At 44.6% G+C, this 19,749-nt stretch overlaps 1 protein-coding gene across 1 annotated transcript in view; it reads right to left on the reverse strand.

Moving 5' to 3' along the window:
* Positions 1-19,749, reverse strand: part of LOC139375800 (collagen alpha-1(XI) chain-like) — a 212,842-nt gene that overhangs the window by 139,113 nt on the left and 53,980 nt on the right. The window contains exon 5 of the mRNA XM_071117670.1: positions 2,241-2,366. Within this exon, the coding sequence (XP_070973771.1) occupies positions 2,241-2,366 (126 nt within the window). The remainder of the gene's footprint in view (positions 1-2,240; positions 2,367-19,749) is intronic.

The raw sequence follows: 19,749 nt of genomic DNA on the forward strand, positions 1-19,749 counted from the left end.
CATCTCCTTAACAGAAGTTGGAAGATAAGTGTCTTAACCCTTTCTTAATGCTCCCTATTCTCAGACTAGTCTTGGCAACGTCAAAACCATGTTTTCCAGGACCAAGATGTTCTACTCCTTCTGTACCTTGGCTGTATTTCCATTTAATTATCAAAACACAGAACTACTATTTCTATCCTGTTGTTTGTTGAAATACACAAATTCCTTTTGTCAGACCAGAGTTAGGCTAGCCAGTTAGCTATACAGCACTAACAGACCTACAGCACTAACAGACCTGGGACCAGGTTAAGATAGGCTAGCCAGTTGGCTATACAGCACTAACAGACCTGGGACCAGGTTAAGATAGGCTAGCCAGTTGGCTATACAGCACTAACAGACCTGGGACCAGGTTAAGATAGTGCTGTATAGCCAACTGGCTAGCCTAACAGACCTGGGATCAGGTTAGAGATTATTTAGAGAGGCACTATAACCCCTAGCAGCAGCGGTTGTTTTTCCAGGTAGTGGGCTGGGCATCACTCTAGCGGTGGTAGGTTTATATTTCACAGGCAAAGAGAGAGAGAGAGAGAGAGAGAGATAGAGAGATAGAGAGTGTGTGTGTGTGTGTGTGTGTGACCCCAGAGAGGGAGAACTGAGCTCCTGAGCCTGGTGGACTCATTATAGGTATAAATCACTGAGGCCACTCGTACACTCGTACACACACACACACACACACACACACACACACACACACACACACACACACACACACACACACACACACACACACACACACACACACACACACACACACACACACAACCACACAACCACACAACCACACCAGGGCTCAGACTTTGTGGCAGAAGGATACGGAAAGTTTGTAGTGTGAGCTCATAGTGAACATCACCGTTCCCTTCAGGATAGACTATCACAATACGGAGTCTACATCCCACATGGCACACATAGGGCTCTTGTCTAAAGTAGTGCACTATGTAGGGAATAGGGTGCCATAGGCTCTTGTCTAAAGTAGTGCACTATATAGGGAATAGGGTTCCATTGGGCTCTGGTAAAAAGTAGTGCACTATGTAGGGAATAGGGTTCCATTGGGCTCTGGTCAAAAGTAGTGCACTATATAGGGAGTAGGGTGCGATTTGGAGAGAAATAAACCCAGACACAAAGCATTGTATTTCAATTAGGTGGATTTGGCTGAAGAATGTGGCTTTGGGGAGAGAGGGAGAGAGGGAGAGAGACAGGGAGAGAGGGAGAGCGCGAGAGAGAGAGAGAGAGACAGGGAGAGAGGGAGAGACGACGATTGTGTGCTTGAGGGATTTACGTGGAGTTGGAGAACGTCGACAATGAAACTCAAATCAGGCAGAGATCAGTGAAAACATCCGAGTTGGTATTGAAATGCTGTATGATTGTCAATGGAACATCAAATTGATTAATAAATAGGTACAAATAGATGAGAGAAAAATAAAAAAAGATATAAACATGTTTCACATGAGAACCTTGTTATATGTTTCATCAGACGTTCAACCCTTACTAGACTGAGAGGCTCTGAGATACACAGACATTGCTAAGCCAAAAAAGGTAGGCTTTGAGCTGCTGGTCTTCGTCAGAAATTGCAAGGATAATACTTCATTCACACTGTTTGTGTCTATAAATGATTGTGTAATGTAATATGTCTTCGGCTCTGAGATCCCCTCCCCTCACCCCTAACCTCCCCTCACCCCTCACCCTTCATACCCCCTCCCCTCACCCCTCACCCTTCACCTCCCCTCACATCTCTCTCATCTATGTTTCATCAGACGTTCAACCCTTACTAGACTGAGAGGCTCTGAGATACACAGACATTGCTAAGCCAAAAAAGGTAGGCTTTGAGCTGCTGGTCTTCGTCAGAAATTGCAAGGATAATACTTCATTCACACTGTTTGTGTCTATAAATGATTGTGTAATGTAATATGTCTTCAAAGGATTTAAAGATAGTCTCTGAGGGACGACATACGTTTTATAAAGGTATCAGCTCCACCGATACACCTTATGTTACAAGAACACACTATCATCCATCCATCTCTCCCCCTCCTCTCTCTCTCCCCTCTCTCTCCCCTTCTCTCTCTCTCTCTCTCCCCCTCTTTCTCCCACTCTCTCTCTCTCTCTCTCTCTCTCCCCCTCTTTCTCCCTCTCTCTCTCTCTCTCTCTCTCTCTCTCTCTCTCTCTCTCTCTCTCTCTCTCTCTCTCTCCCTCCCTCCCTCCCTCCATACCTCATCCTCTGGTTCCTGTGCCTGTGGCTGCTCCTGGTGAGGTGTTTCACAGTCGGGGCTGTAGTGTTCACAGTAGTCGTATGCTGCCCGCGGGTCGGCCACAATCAGCAGCTGCTGGATGTCACCCTGTAAAGAAGAGAGAGAAGACATCAGAACAGAGTATTCTCAAGTCACAGCTCACGAAGACAAGAGAAGTGACAGATAATTGATGTTCCTCAAACATCTCCTTGAGACGAGGAGGAGAGAGCATGTTAGTTTAACTTTCAGGAATGAACCTGGGTCTCCTGCTCACCAACCCAATATCTAAACCATTAGATGAAAATGTGCATTATCTAGGTCTGAGGGAGACATTTAGGATCACAAGTCTTAGGCAGGGATGCCTCTTCACAAGAGGTGGTTCACGATTCCAAATCACCTCTGCTACATCAAAACAGATAAATCACACTTCACATCACCCCTCACCCTTCACCCCTCACCTCCCCTCACCCTTCACCCCTCACCACACCCCTCACCTCCCCTCCCCTCCCCTCCCCTCACCACACCCTTCACCCCTCACCTCCCCTCACATCACCCCTCACCCTTCACCCCTCACCTCCCCTCACATCACCCCTCACCCCTCACCCTTCACCTCCCCTCACATCACCCCTCACCCCTCACCCTTCACCTCCCCTCCCCTCACCTCACCCCTCACCTCCCCTCACCACACCCTTCACCTCCCCTCACCACACCCTTCACCCCTCACCTCCCCTCACCTCCTCACCTCCCCTCACCACACCCCTCACCTCCCCTCACCACACCCTTCACCCCTCACCACACCCCTCACCCCTCCCCCTTCACCTCCCCTCACCCCTCACCCTTCACCCCTCACCTCCCCTCACTCTTCACCCCTCACCACACCCCTCACCTCCCCTCACCACACCCTTCACCCCTCACCTCCCCTCACATCACCCCTCACCTTCACCCCTCACCTCCCCTCACCCTTCACCCCTCACCCTTCACCTCCCCTCCCCTCACCTCACCCCTCACCTCCCCTCACCTCCCCTCACCACACCCCTCACCTCCCCTCACCACACCCTTCACCCCTCACCTCCCCTCACCACACCCCTCACCCCTCCCCTCCCCCTTCACCTCCCCTCAACCCTCACCCTTCACCTCCCCTCCCCTCACCCCTCACCCTTCACCTCCCCTCACATCTCCCCTCCCCTCACCCCACCCCTCACTTCACCTCACCCCTCATCCCTCCCCTCCCCCTTCACCTCCCCTCACCTCCCCTCACTCCTCACCTCACCTCACCTCCCCTCACCCCTCATCTCCCCTCCCCTCACCCCTCATCTCCTCTCCCCTCCCCTCCCCTCACCCCTCATCTCCTCACCCCTCCCCTCACCTCAACCCTGACCTCACCCTTCACACCTCCCCTCACCTCACCCCACCCCTCATCCCTCCCCTCACCTCACCTCACCTCACCCCTCACCTCCCCTCCCCTCACACCTCCCCTCCCCTCACCCCTCATCTCCCCTCCCCTCACCCCTCATCTCCCCTACCCTCACCCTTCACCTCCCCTTACCTCACCCCACACCTCCCCTCCCCTCACCTCACCACACCCCTCCCCTCACCTCACCCCTCATATCCCCTCACCTCACCCTCACCTCACCTCCCCTCCCCTCACCCCTCCCCTCCCCTCACCCCTAATCTCCCCTCACCTCACCCCTCACCCCAACCCTCACCTCACCCCTCACATTCATATCACTCAGAGTATATCACATTACAAAAGTAACATTTGAGAACAGAATACAGTGAGTTCTAATGTTGTTTCCATACATGATAGAAATCAAACAAAAGTGTGGCAGAAGACCAATGTACATACATGATAATAGAGACAGCAGCTTCTGAATATCAAGAAACATCTATCCACGGACAGACAGACAGACAGACAGACAGACAGACAGACAGACAGACAGGTCTCCCTCAGTCAGACCAATCAGACGATCCAGCACCGGGTTTGTTTCTCTACTCTTTCCAAAGACAGACACACATTTGTGAATACACGAGCAGTCACACACACACACACTCTCTCTGACAGAAAGAAGCCAGACTGGGCACAGAAAATAGAAAGGGGTGAGGGGAGATTGCATCAAGACTTTTGTTTGCTCACTCTGAAATGGCAGGGAGGGTGTCTGTAAGTCCCCCCTTCAAAAAGACTATTGTACAGTCCTCCCCCGACACAACCATTAGGGAAATTGAGTCATATTACCCTGCCTTGCCAAACCTCACCCTGTGTCCCAAATGGCACCCCCAGCCTGCCTGGTGCTAGAGGAATGGAACAGATAAATAACCAGAGTCTGTACTTAGAATCTCTCTCTCTCTCTCTCTCTCTCTCTCTCTCTCTCTCTCTCTCTCTCTCGTGGAGAATGTTAACTAGCAGCACCCCACCCCACAAATACTTCAGCTGACCTCCTCTGTGTTGATCCACTCATGTGTATATTGGAGGAGTTTCTCATCTTCTGCTTTCCTCAGCATACATGACTATATCAACTAAGTTGGTGGTTAAATATATGATCAATGAAATAGAGTTAAGTGGCTCTCACACTAAGTTGGCCTTTATAAAGAGACATTACGAAGACCAGATCACTGGCAGGCAGAGCAATAAATATATAATTAAATTAGATAATTAGATAATTAAATAGGTACCATTAAGTGGTAAACATCAGAATAAATAAATAGATCATTAAATAAGTACCATTAAGTATGTGAACACTTTGGAATTACCTGGATTTCATAAAATGTGATCTGATCTTCATCTAAGTCACAACAACAGACAAACACAGCGTGCTTAAACTAATAACACACAAATGATTGTATTGTACTTGTCTATATTGAATACATCATTTAAACATTCCAAAAGATAATTGGAGTCAGCAGTCAGCTAACCTGGAGTACAATCAATGAGACGAGATTGGAGATGTTGGTTAGAGCCCGATAAAAACACATTCACAAAATTTGAATTTGCTATTCACAAGAAGCGTTGCCTGATGTGAACCATGCCTCGAAGAAAAGAGATCTCAGAAGACCTGAAATTGAAAGTTGTTGCCCTACATAAAGCTGGAAAGGGTTACAAAAGTATCTCTAAAAGTCAGTCCACGGTAAGGCAAATTGTCTATAAATGGAGAAAGTTCAGCACTGTTGTTACTCTCCCTAGGAGTGGCCGTTCTGCAAAGATGACTGCAAGAGCACAGCACAGAAAGTTCAATGAGGTTAAGAAGAATCCTAGAGTGTCAGCTAAAGACTTACAGAAATCTCTGGAACATGCTAACATCTCTGTTGATGAGTCTATGATACGTAAAACACTAAACAAGAATGGTGTTCATGCCACTGTAGGTAACAATAAGTGGTAAACCTATAGACCATTAAAACGGTACCATTAAGTGGGTTCTCAATATACAGTGGCTTGCGAAAGTATTCACCCCCTTGGCATTTTTCCTATTTTGTTGCCTTATAATTATTTATTACATTTTATATTTTGGAGGTTTGTATCATTTCATTTACACAACATGCCAACCACTTTGAAGATGCAAAATATGTTTTATTGTGAAACAAACAAGAAATAAGACAAAAAAACGGAAAACTTGAGTGTGCATAACTATTCACCCCCCCCCCCCCCCCCCAAAGTCAATACTTTGTTAGAGACACCTTTTGCTGGGATTTCTGCCCATTCTTTAAGGCAAAACTGCTCAAGCTCCTTCAAGTTGGATGGGTTCCGCTGGTGTACAGCAATCTTTAAGTCATACCACATATTCTCAATTGGATTGAGGTCTGGGCTTTGACTAGGCCATTCCAAGACATTTAAATGTTTCCCCTTAAACCACTCAAACCACTTGAGTGTTGGTTTAGCAGTATGCTTAGGGTCGTTGTCCTGCTGGAAGGTGAACCTCCGTCCCAGTCTCCGTCCCATGGCCAAAATAGCTCAATTTTAGTCTCATCTGACCAGAGTACCTTTTTCCATATGTTTGGGGAGTCTACCAAATGCCTTTCGGCAACACCAAATGTGTTTGCTTATTTTATTCTTAAGGCAATGGTTTTTTTTCTGGCCACTCTTCCGTAAAGCCCAGGTTGTGGAGTGTACGACTTAAAGTGGTCCTATGGACAGATACTCCAATCTCCTCTGTGGAGCTTTGCAGCTCCTTCAGGGTTATCTTTGGTCTCTTTGTTGCCTCTCTGATTAATGCCCTCCTTGTCCGGTCTGTGAGTTTTGGTGGGCGGCCCTCTCTTGGCAGGTTTGTTGTGGTGCCATATTCTTTCCATTTTTTAATAATGGATTTAATGGTGCTCCGTGGGATGTTCAAAGTTCTGGATATTTTTTTATAGTCCAACCCTGAACTGTACTTTTCCACAACTTTGTCCCTGACCTGTTTGGAGAGCTCCTTGGTCTTCATGGTGCTGCTTGCTTGGTGGTGTGCCTTGCTTAGTGGTGTTGCAGACTCGGGGGCCTTTCAGAACAGGTGTATGTATACCGAGATCATGTGACACTTAGATTCCACACAGGTGGACTTTATGTAACTAATTATGTGACTTCTGAAGGTAATTGGTTGCACCAGATCTTATTTAGGGGCTTCATAGCAAAGGGGGTGAATACATATACACGCACCACTTTATCATTTATTTTATATTTTATCTTTTAGAAACAAGTTCTTCTTTTCATTTCATTTCACCAATTTGGACAATTTTGTGTGTGTCCATTACATGAAATCCAAATAAAAATCAATTTAAATTACAGGTTGTTAATGCAACAAAATAGGAAAAGCGCCAAGGGGATGAATACTTTGGCAAGGCACTGTAAGACGACATTATAAAGAGAAAACCCAGGCCAAACCCAGGACAGACCTAGGACAGACCCAGGGGAACCCCAGGACAGACCCAGAACAGACCCAGGACTGACCCAGACCAGACCCAGGACAGACCCATGACAGACCCAGGCCAGACCCAGGGGAGACCCAGAACAGACCCAGGACAGACCCAGGACAGACCCAGACCAGACCCAGGACAGACCCATGACAGACCCAGGCCAGACCCTGGCGAGACCCAGACCAGACCCAGGACAGACCCAGAATAGACCCAGGACAGCCTCAGGCCAGACCCAGACCAGACCCAGGACAGACCCAGGGGAGTCCCAGGACAGACCCAGGACAAACCCAGACCATACCCAGGACAGACCCAGGACAGACCCAGGACAAACCCAGACCAGACCCAGACGCAGGACAGACACAGGGGAGACCCAGGACAGACCCAGGGGAGTCCCAGGACAGACCCAGGCCAGACCCAGACCAGACCCAGGGCAGACCCAGGACAAACCCAGGCCGAAAGTGTGTTCCAAATAGCACCCTATTCCCTGTATAGTGCACTACTATAGACCAGAGCCCTATGGCACCCTATTCCCTACATAGTGCACAACTTTTGACCAGGGGTCATAGGGTGCCATGTGGGACACAGACAAGGGTACTAACATTAGCAGACTGGATCAGGACAGGCAACTCCAGCACTATCAGGGTGGCCCAGCACCAGAGAGCAGAGAGGATACACGTCCAGATTACATTCAATTACAGGGGAGGAAGCCTAGCAGAACTACAGCTAACATCTGTCAGAACTTAGTTAAACTGTCTGGATCTCATTAGCTGTTCTCCGTCAGGCCTGACCAGTAAACCTTAATTGCAGTGTGTGTGTGTGTGTGTGTCGCGCTGGCTCCTAACAGCACTATCCAGCTTGGTGTTAGTTGACAACCCACTGAATGACAGACAGGCACAGAAATAAACTTGGTACTCTATACAGATACGCATGTTATCTTAAAGGCTGTTGCGCAACAACTCACTGCCTTCCTGAAGACAAACAATGTATACGAAATGCTTCAGTCTGGTTTTAGACCCCATCATAGCACTGAGACGGCACTTGTGAAGGTGGTAAATGACATTTTAATGGCATCGGACCGAGGCTCTGCATCTGTCCTTGTGCTCCTAGACCTTAGTGCTGCTTTTGATACCATCGATCACCACATTCTTTTGGAGAGATTGGAAACCCAAATTGGTCTACACGGACAAGTTCTGGCCTGGTTTAGATCTTATCTGTCGGAAAGATATCAGTTTGTCTCTGTGAATGGTTTGTCCTCTGACAAATCAACTGTAAATTTCGGTGTTCCTCAAGGTTCCGTTTTAGGACCACTATTGTTTTCACTATATATTTTACCTCTTGGGGATGTCATTCGAAAACATAATGTTAACTTTCACTGCTATGCGGATGACACACAGCTGTACATTTCAATTAAACATGGTGAAGCCCCAAAATTGCCCTTGCTAGAAGAATGTGTTTCAGACATAAGGAAGTGGATGGCTGCAAACTTTCTACTTTTAAACTCGGACAAAACAGAGATGCTTGTTCTAGGTCCCAAGAAACAAAGAGATCTTCTGTTGAATCTGACAATTAATCTTAATGGTTGTACAGTCGTCTCAAATAAAACTGTGAAGGACCTCGGCGTTACTCTGGACCCTGATCTCTCTTTTGAAGAACATATCAAGACCATTTCAAGGACAGCTTTTTTCCATCTACGTAACATTGCAAAAATCAGAAACTTTCTGTCTAAAAAATGATGCAGAAAAATGAATCCATGCTTTTGTCACTTCCAGGTTAGACTACTGCAATGCTCTACTTTCCGGCTACCCGGATAAAGCACTAAATAAACTTCAGTTAGTGCTAAATACGGCTGCTAGAATCCTGACTAGAACCAAAAAATTTGATCATATTACTCCAGTGCTAGCCTCTCTACACTGGCTTCCTGTCAAAGCAAGGGCTGATTTCAAGGTTTTACTGCTAACCTACAAAGCATTACATGGGCTTGCTCCTACCTATCTCTCTGATTTGGTCCTGCCGTACATACCTACACGTACGCTACGGTCACAAGACGCAGGCCTCCTAATTGTCCCTAGAATTTTTAAGCAAACAGCTGGAGGCAGGGCTTTCTCCTATAGAGCTCCATTTTTATGGAACGGTCTGCCTACCCATGTCAGAGACGCAAACTCGGTCTCAACCTTTAAGTCTCTACTGAAGACTCATCTGTTCAGTGGGTCATATGATTGAGTGTAGTCTGGCCCAGGAGTGGGAGGGTGAACGGAAAGGCTCTGGAGCAACGAACCGCCCTTGCTGTCTCTGCCTGGCCGGTTCCCCTCTTTCCACTGGGATTCTCTGCCTCTAACCCTATTACAGGGGCTGAGTCACTGGCTTTACTGGGGCTCTCTCATGCCGTCCCTGGAGGGGGTGCGTCACCTGAGTGGGTTGAGTCACTGATGTGGTCATCCTGTCTGGGTTGGCGCCCCCCCCCCCCCCCTTGGGTTGTGCCGTGGCGGAGGTCTTTGTGGGCTATACTCAGCCTTGACTCAGGATGGTAAGTTGGTGGTTGAAGATATCCCTCTAGTGTTGTGGGGGCTGTGCTTTGGCAAAGTGGGTGGGGTTATATCCTTCCTGTTTGGCCCTGTCCGGGGGTGTCCTCGGATGGGGCCACAGTGTCTCCTGACCCCTCCTGTCTCAGCCTCCAGTATTTATGCTGCAGTAGTTTATGTGTCGGGGGGCTAGGGTCAGTTTGTTATATCTGGAGTACTTCTCCTGTCCTATTCGGTGTCCTGTGTGAATCTAAGTGTACGTTCTCTAATTCTCTCCTTCTCTCTTTCTCTCTTTCTCTCTCTCGGAGGACCTGAGCCCTAGGACCATGCCCCAGGACTACCTGACATGATGACTCCTTGCTGACCCCAGTCCACCTGGCTGTGCTGCTGCTCCAGTTTCAACTGTTCTGCCTTATTATTATTCGACCATGCTGGTCATTTATGAACATTTGAACATCTTGGCCATGTTCTGTTATAATCTCCACCCGGCACAGCCAGAAGAGGACTGGCCATCCCACATATGCTCTCTCTAATTCTCTCTTTCTTTCTCTCTCTCGGAGGACCTGAGCCATAGGACCATGCCCCAGGAATACCTGACATGATGACTCCTTGCTGTCCCCAGTCCACCTGACTGTGCTGCTGCTCCAGTTTCAACTATTCTGCCTTATTATTATTCGACCATGCTGGTCATTTATGAACATTTGAACATCTTGACCATGTTTTGTTATAATCTCCACCCGGCACAGCCAGAAGAGGACTGGCCACCCCACATAGCCTGGTTCCTCTCTAGGTTTCTTCCTAGGTTTTGGCCTTTCTAGGGAGTTTTTCCTAGCCACCGTGCTTCTACACCTGCATTGCTTGCTGTTTGGGGTTTTAGGCTGGGTTTCTGTACAGCACTTTGAGATATCAGCTGATGTACGAAGGGCTATATAAATAAATTTGATTTGATTTGATTTGATTTGATCATAATAATAATCAGAGTGGCAGGTAGCCAGCCTAGTGGTTAGGGCGTTGGGCCAGTAACCGAAAGGTTGCTAGATCGAATCCCCTGAACTGACAAGGTAAAAATCTATAGTTCTGCCCCTTGAACAAGGCAGTTAACCCACTGTTCCTAGGCCGTCATTGTTAATAAGAATTTGTTCTTAACTGACTTTCATATTTAAATAAAAACATTATATTATATTATGCCTTGCCAAAGTTGCCGAACTTCTTAATACCAATCTCTTTAACAACCCACTGAATGACAGACAGCCATGGTACCTACACAGACAACGTTTATACTGTAGATACATAGATGTACTGTTTGTACCTAATCATCATCATCAGGCACACGTCTAACTAAAATCACCCTTAATGTCTTAATGAATGACAGCCAATACTCGTACTGTAAGAATACTCATACTGTAAATAGAGTCTTACTGTAAAAATACTCTTACTTTAAAAATACGCATACTGTGAAAATACTCTTAGTGTAAAGACTCTTACTGTAAAAAGACTCTTACTGTAAAAATACTCTTACTATGAAAATATTTTTACTGTAAAAAAATACTCTTACTGTAAAGTATTATTACTGGAAGATAGTCTTACTGTAAAAAGACTCAAACTGTAAAAATAATATTACTGTAAAAAAACTCATACTGTAAAAATGAATGAAGTTAACGGATGTAGAGTATCTTGTTCGTAATTGACTGAGTGTTCAGCTAGACCTCTTTAATTTCCAAGTGTTTTTTCCACGCCAACCTCATCAACAAAAATGTTCTGTTTCCCACATTACACTCACAGAAGTTCTCGCTCTCTATCTCTCTGTATCTCTCTATCACTGTATCTCTCTATCTCTCTATCACTGTATCTCTCTATCTCTCTATCACTCTCTATCTCTCTATCTCTCTATCTCTGTATCAATTCAATTCAATTCAAGGGCTTTATTGGCATGGGAAACATGTTTTAACATTGCCAAAGCAAGTGAGGTAGACAACATACAAAGTGAATATATAAAGTGAAAAACAACAAAAATTAACAGTAAACATTACACATACAGAGGTTTCAAAACAGTAAAGACATTACAAATGTCATATTATATATATATACAGTGTTGTATCTCTCTATCACTGTATCTCTCTATCACTGTATCTCTCTATCACTGTATCGCTCTCTCTCTCTCTCGCTCTCTCTCTCTCTCTCTCTCTCTCTCTCTCTCTCTCTCTCTCTCTCTCTCTCTCTCTCTCTCTCTCTCTCTCTCTCTCTCTGTCTCTCTCTCTCTGTGTCTCTCTCTCTCTCTCTCTCTCTCTGTCTCTCTCTCTATATCTCTCTCTCTCTCTGTCTCTCTCTCTCTCTCTCTGTCTCTCTCTCTCTCTCTCTCTCTCTCTCTCTCTCTCTCTCTCTCTCTCTCAATTCAATTCAATTCAAGGGGCTTTATTGGCATGGGAAACATATGTTAACATTGCCAAAGCAAGTGAAGTAGATAATAGTGAAATAAACAATAAAAATTAACAGTAAACATTACACTAACAGAACTTCCAAAACAATAAAGACATTACAAATGTCATATTATGTATATTTACAGTGCTGTGACAATGTACAAATGGTTAAAGTACAAAAGGGAAAATAAATAAGCATAAATATGGGTTGTATTTACAATGGTGTTTGTTCTTCACTGGTTGCCCTTTTCTTGTGGCAACAGGTCACAAATCTTGCTGCTGTGATGGCACACTGTGGAATTTCACCCAGTAGATATGGGAGTTTATCAAAATTGGGGTTGTTTTCAAATTCTTTGTGGATCTGTGTAATCTGAGGGAAATATGTGTCTCTAATATGGTCATACATTGGGCAGCAGGTTAGGAAGTGCAGCTCAGTTTCCACCTCATTTTGTGGGCAGTGAGCACATAGCCTGTCTTCTCTTGAGAGCCATGTCTCAAGAGAAGACGGTGGCCTTTTTCAATAGTAAGGCTATGCTCACTGAGTCCGTACATAATCAAAGCTTTCCTTAAGTTTGGGTCAGTCACAGTGGTCAGTTATTCTGCCACTATGCACTCTCTGTACCAAATAGGCCAAATAGTATTCTAGTTTGCTCAGTTACTTTGTTAATTCTTTCCCATGTGGAAAACTTTGTTATGGAAGGTTTGGGTCTTTTTAGGTGGTTGCAGAATTTAACAGCTCTTTTCGGGATTTTGATAATTTGTGAGTATCGGCCTTATTCTGCTCTGCGTGCATTATTTGGTGTTCTACGTTGTACACAGAGGATATTTTGGTGTTTGTCCCATTTTGTGAATTATTGGTTGGTGAGCGGACCCCAGACCTCACAACCATAAAGGGCAATGGGTTCTATAACAGATTCAAGTATTTTTAGCCAGATCCTAATTGGTATGTCAAATTTTATGTTCCATTTGATGGCATAGAAGGTCTTCTTGCCTTGTCTCTCAGATCATTCACAGCTTTGTGGAAGTTACCTGTGGCGCTAATGTTTAGGCCAAGGTATGTATAGTTTTTTTGTGTGCTCTACGGCAACGGTGTCTAGATGAAATTTGTATTTGTGGTCCTGGCGACTGGACCTTTTTTGGAACACCATTATTTTGGTCTTACTGAGATTTACTGTCAGGGCCCAGGTCTGACAGAATCTGTGCAGAATATCTAGGTGCTGCTGTAGGCCCTCCTTGGTTGGTGACAGAAGCACCAGATCATCAGCAAACAGAAGACATTTGACTTGAGATTCTAGTAGGGTGAAGCCGGGTGCTGCAGACTTTTCTAATGCACGCGGCAATTCATTGACATATATGTTGAAGAGGGTGGGGCTTAAGATGCATCCCTGTCTCACTCCAAGGCCCTGTGGGAAGAAATGTCTCTCTCTCTCTCTCTCTGTCTCTCTCTCTCTGTCTCTCTCTGTCTCTCTCTCTCTCTCTCTCTCTCTCGTCGGAGTGCATGCTGGGAGTGAGTCGTCAAGCAGAGTGTTTGTGAGAGCGAATGGAATTTCTTTTCACTCTATTGGGTTTTGGTATGTACATATATATATATATTGATTAGTTTAGTTGTTTTAAGGGTATATTGTTTTAATTATCAATAAGCACGTATAGGGGTGGTGGGATCTTTGAGGTTGGTTTTTCGCGAGGGCACAACCAGCGGGTGGGGCTGGTTGCAATGGCCACTCGCGGAAATGTAGAGTTTGAAAAACTTAGTCGGAGGCATGGAGTAAAAATTCCTGCTGCGGCTGGGTGTTCAGTGGAAGAATGTAGCTTGGCTGTGGGTGCTATCATTGGGTATGATAGCATTAAATCAGCCTCAAGGATGAATAGCGCTGTAGTGATATTCTTAGATTCAATTGAAAAGGTGAATAAGATAGTTGAGAGGGGTGTTGTGTTGCGGGAGACACAGACGCCGGTATTTCCGCTTATGAATCCGGCGAAGAAAGTTATGCTTTCTAACGTGCCACCATTTGTTAGAGATGAAGTGTTAGAGCGAGAGTTATCTCGCCATGGTCAAATCGTATCTACAATAAAGAAGGTTCCTTTTGGATGCAAATCTCCGTTGTTGAAACATGTCGTGTCTCATAGGAGACAAGTGCATATGATTTTAAAAAAGGAAGGAGATGAACTGAATTTAGCGTTTAGTTTTAAGATTGATGGATTTGATTATGTCTTCTATGCATCTACTGAATCAATGAAATGTTTTGGATGTGGAAGAGAGGGGCATTTGGTGCGTAATTGTCCCGAGAATGAACGCGCTGAGCCTGGTAGTAGCTTTAGTGCGGGTGCAACTAACGTACCACAGCGAAGGGATGAAAATACTACAGGTGTAGGGGAAGAGAGAAGGTGGGCAGATGTGGTTGGAAAAGTAGGAGAGGAAGGCATTGTGGATACGGGGGCAATTGTGGTAGATCAGAACAAAGAGGGAGGGGAAACACTAGGTGAGATTGCGACTGCCGTCGCTGAGGTGGTGCTGGAAAATGAAATTGGAGGTCAAGAGGAGATTGAAATAACGGAAAAGGAAGCGGATGTTTTCAAAATACCGAGGAGTAAAAGGAAGAATTTAAGGGGTGGTGAAGGGTCTAATTCTAAGAGAAAGGTAGAGATGGATAAATCAGGTGAAGATGACCAGGTTGTAGAGATGGGGTTTTCTTCTGGGGAGGATAGCGAGAGTGAGTCATCTGACGCGTCACAACAATATAGTGAGATAGATGGGGTGGAAGGGAGGTATGGGATCGAGAAGATACGTCAATTTCTGAAGTTGACAAAAGGGAAGAAATATATGCAGGATTACAATGTAACTGATTTTTTCCCTGAACGTGAATTGTTTATTGAATCAGCAAAGTTTCTGATGTCAAAAATTACAGGGGGAGGTTTGAAAAGCCCTGAAATTGCTAGACTCAAGAAAGTGGTCACGAGAGTAATAAGTGATGCAAATTCTAAAGAAAATGAAAGAGTTCAGTTGCAGTTTTAACTCTGTAAAGAGATGTGGTGGCTGTATCTTCCTCTGTATTTTTTTCTTTTCCATGAGCAGTTTTAAGATCTCTTCTTTAAACGTAAATGGGGCAAGAGATGTTAAAAAAAGAGCCATGGTGTATGAGTTAATGAGGGGAAAGGGAAGTGACATAATTTTTCTACAAGAAACGCATAGTAATTTGGAAAATGAAGTTATGTGGCAACAGGAGTGGGGGGGGACAGTGGTGTGTAGTCATAAAAACTCAAAAAGTGGGGGTGTGGTTATCTTGTTCTCAAAAGGGTTTTTGCCTTTGTCATATGAGGTTGAAGAGGTAGTTGAGGGGAGGTTATTAAAAGTTAGAGCAAGGTATGAAAACATCAATATGTGTCTGATAAATGTATATGCCCCTGTGGTGACAGTTGAGAGGGTAGGTTTTTTAGAGACATTATCAAATACCATTGAGAAATGTAACAAAGAAGATTATTTGTTTATTGCTGGGGATTTTAACTGCACAGTTAGTGATTTAGATAGAAATCACCAAGAACCTCATATAGCCTCAAGGACGTTTTTAAAACGCCTTATTGTAACAAATGAACTGTGTGATATTTGGAGGAGTCAACATGGAGGAACAAGGCAGTACACCTGGGCGCATGTGAGAGAGAACATCATCTCTATGGCCAGGTTAGATAGGTTTTATGTTTTTGAGCATCAATCTCAGGTCTGTAAATCAAGTGTGATAACTCCAGTGGGATTTTCTGATCATTGTTTAATAACAGAGGTGGTGTTCATTAACGATGTAAAACCTAAAAGCGCATACTGGCATTTTAATATAACTTTATTGAGTGATGCTCACTTCAGGAATTGTTTCAGTTTTTTTTGGGAGAGGTGGAGGTCTCAAAAGGCCAGTTTTGTATCCCTTCAACAATGGTGGGATATAGGGAAGATCCAGATTCAACAATTTTGTAATCAATACACAAGGAATGTCACCAAGGATATCACCAGATCAATGAAAGCCCTAGAGATTGAAATAGTGGAACTCATGACGTTGGTTGAGACCACAGGAGATCGAGGCCATACTCAGGCCCTCAAGAGGAGAAAAGCTGCATTGGCAGATCTGCTGGGTATCAGAGCACAGGGGGCATTGGTGAGAAGTAAATTTCAGGGCATATCTGAAATGGATGCCTCATCCAAATTTTTCTTTGGTTTAGAGAAAAAGAATGGACAAAGAAAAATTATTCATTGTCTCAAATCAGCTGTTGGACAAGAGCTCACTAGCCCTAGTGAAATTAGAAAGAGGGCAGTAGAGTTCTATGCTGAGCTCTACAAGTGTGAGTACAAAGAGGACAAAACAGTGACACAGCAGTTCTTTGATGGGCTCCCAAAGGTGCCTGCAGAAGCTCAGGTTGAGCTTGAGCAACCATTGTCTTTGCAGGATTTATACACTGCATTAAAAGGCATGGAAAATGGAAGGGCACCAGGCATTGATGGGCTTCCCGTTGACTTTTTTAAGTCTTTTTGGGCTATGTTGGGAGAGGATTGGTTAGAAGTAGCTAATGATAGTTTAACCGGAGGGTTACTACCAATAAGCTGCAGAAGGGCTGTCCTCACCCTACTGCCTAAAAAGGGTGACCCGAGGGAGGTGAAGAACTGGAGGCCGGTGGCTTTATTGTGTACTGATTATAAAATATTGTCAAAGGCTTTGTCCAACAGGCTGAGGGAGGTGATGGGGCAAATCATACATACGGATCAGTCCTACTGTGTTCCTGGCAGGCAGATAGGGGATAACATTTCTCTGATTCGTGATTTTTTGGACGTCTCTAGGGCTATTGGGTTGGATGCTGGTCTAATTTCAATTGATCAGGAAAAGGCATTTGACCGAGTTGAACATCAATATTTATGGCACACGTTTGAAGCGTTTGGGTTCAGCTCTGGTTTTATTGCCATGATAAAGGTGATATATGGTGACATTGAAAGTGTATTGAAAGTTAACGGTGGTTTGAGTGCTCCTTTTAAAGTGTGTAGAGGTATTAGGCAGGGATGTTCTATGTCAGGGATGTTATATGCTATTGCTATAGAGCCACTACTAAATAGCATTAGAAGTCGTATTGCAGGGGTGTGCCTTTCAGAGGATATTCCTCCTATTCGTCTTTCAGCCTATGCTGATGATGTAGTTGTGCTAGTGAAAAATCAAGCGGAGGTGGATAGTTTGAGTCTAATGGTTGATCGTTTTAGGGGAATATCCTCTGCAAAGGTAAATTGGGAAAAGAGTTGTGCTTTACAGATTGGAGAATGGTCTGGGGGGATCATGGCTTTGCCAGGGGGGCTAGAATGGTGTAAGGGAGGTTTTAAGTATCTTGGAGTGTACCTAGGAGATGAGGGGACTATGGAAAAAAATTGGAGTGGGGTGGTTGAAATGGTGGAAGGGAGGATGAGGAGATGGCGTTGGTTACTATCTCGTATGTCATACAGGGGGCGTACTATTATAGTTAACAATGTGATTGCATCTGCACTGTGGCATCGGTTGTCAGTTTTAGAACCACCATCTGGCCTTCTGGCTAAGATACAGGCAATTATTGTGGATTTCTTTTGGGATAAATATCACTGGGTTCCACAAAGTGTTTTGTATTTGTCAAAAGAGGAGGGGGGACAAGGTCTTGTACATCTTGCTAGTAGGGCTGCTGCTTTCCGGTTTCAGTTTATTCAAAGGTTGCTTTATGGACCGGAAAATGTGGTGTGGAGAGGGGTGGCAGGTCTTATATTACAGCGGGTTGGAGGATTAGGTTTAAAGAAGGCTTTATTTCTGGTTGATATTAGCCAGATTTCTAGGGAGGGAGTACCTCCGTTTTACAGAGGCCTTCTCAGAGTGTGGAGCGTAATGAAGGTGTCCAGAAGAACTTCAGCGGAGTCAGTGCATTGGCTGTTGGAGGAACCTCTGGTGTATGGGGCAAGACTGGACTGTACAACTGCAGCTGTTCCACATTTCTCCAAGATTCTGGTGAAGGGGAAAATCATCACCTTAAGACAGTTAATGGCCATGGCTGGGCCCGCCTTAATGGATGGAAGACGGGTGGCAGAACATTTGGGGATGAGGTCGGAAAGGATTGTCGGACAAATGCTGGGGAGCTGTAGGAAGGCTCTGTCAGCGGAAGAATGGGGTATGCTTAGTAGCCACAAGAAGATTGTGCAAGATGAAGACGTCTCATTTCCAAAACTAGGGATTACACCAAATATCCCAGAGTCAGAAAGAAAGGCGTTATTGCTGGATTTGAGAGGGTTGGAGGAGGTGGGTTTGGATGAGGTGAATGGGAAGGACTTGTATAGGGGGTGTGTCAAGGTGTTGAATAAAGATAAATTGAAAAATAGAAAAGATACTCCATGGAGGGTAAAATTGGGCATTGATGACAAGGTAAAGCCAGCATGGAGAGCACTGTACAAACCACCGTTACAAAAGGGTACTGGTGATATGCAATGGAGGGTTTTACATGGCATCATTGCAGTTAATGCTTTTGTATCTGTTATTAACTCAGATGTTAGAGATGGATGTCCTTTTTGTAATATAAGAGAAACCATTTGTCACTGTTTTATGGAGTGTGAGAGGATAAAACCGCTATTGGAAATGCTGGAATCTTTGTTTAAAGCTGTAGGGGAGTTTTTCAATAACACTGTTTTTATTTTGGGGTTTCATTATAGTAAACAACAGAAAAGAAAATGTCAAATGTTAAATTTTGTTTTGGGACAAGCTAAGATGTCAATTTTTCTGAGTAGGAAACATAAGATAGAAACGGGATATGGGCAGGATGTAAGATGTGTTTTTAAAGGTTTAGTGAAAGCAAGAATAAAAGTAGATTTTGAGTTCTTTTCAGCTGTAAAAGATCTCCTATTATTTGAGGAGAAGTGGGCCTACGAAGGAGCGCTTTGTTTTGTAGAGGAGGGGAAATTATTTTTTGCTGCTGAAATAAGTTGAATGTATATGTTATGTTTTTATTTTTGTTTAGGAATTACATTTGTTGTTTTATTTCTGAAAAGGCAGTGTGTCATTATTTTATGTTAACATTTGAGTAAAAAATAAAGGTTTTATAAAAACTCAACTCAAAACTCTCTCTCTCTCTCTCTCTGTCTCTCTCTCTGTCTCTCTCTCTGTCTCTCTCTGTCTCTCTCTGTCTGTCTGTCTCTCTGTCTGTCTTTCTGTCTCTCTCTGTCTGTCTGTCTCTGTCTCTCTCTGTCTGTCTGTCTCTGTCTCTCTCTGTCTGTCTCTGGTTTTGTCTTGTACATCTCTCTGATAGGGATTACAGTGAATGATTTACAGTATTGTCTGGTTCTGGTAATAAAGAGGGAGTTTTGCCAAGGTAGCTTAACAGTGATGAATTGATAGTGATAAAAATCTGCTTTATTAATATCTACTGCAGTGTGTGTTTTTTGTTCTGTACAGTGTGTAAACACAATGCTTTCTCAAGTGAAGTCCTGGGAAAACGACTACCATAACAACTTAAGTCGTCAGTGGACGAGCTGTAGAGATTTACCCATGCTGACCAACTGACCAACTCTACCCAACACTACCCTGTAGGGAGACAGGTAGCCAGCCGTTAATCGTGTCGGGCCAGTAACCGAAAGGCTGCTGGATCGAATTCCCAAGCTGACAAGGTGAAAAGCTGTTGTTCTACCCAAGGCAGTGAACCCAG

This window comes from Oncorhynchus clarkii, chromosome 20 (genome assembly GCF_045791955.1).
Source record: "Oncorhynchus clarkii lewisi isolate Uvic-CL-2024 chromosome 20, UVic_Ocla_1.0, whole genome shotgun sequence".
Lineage (NCBI taxonomy): Eukaryota > Metazoa > Chordata > Actinopteri > Salmoniformes > Salmonidae > Oncorhynchus > Oncorhynchus clarkii.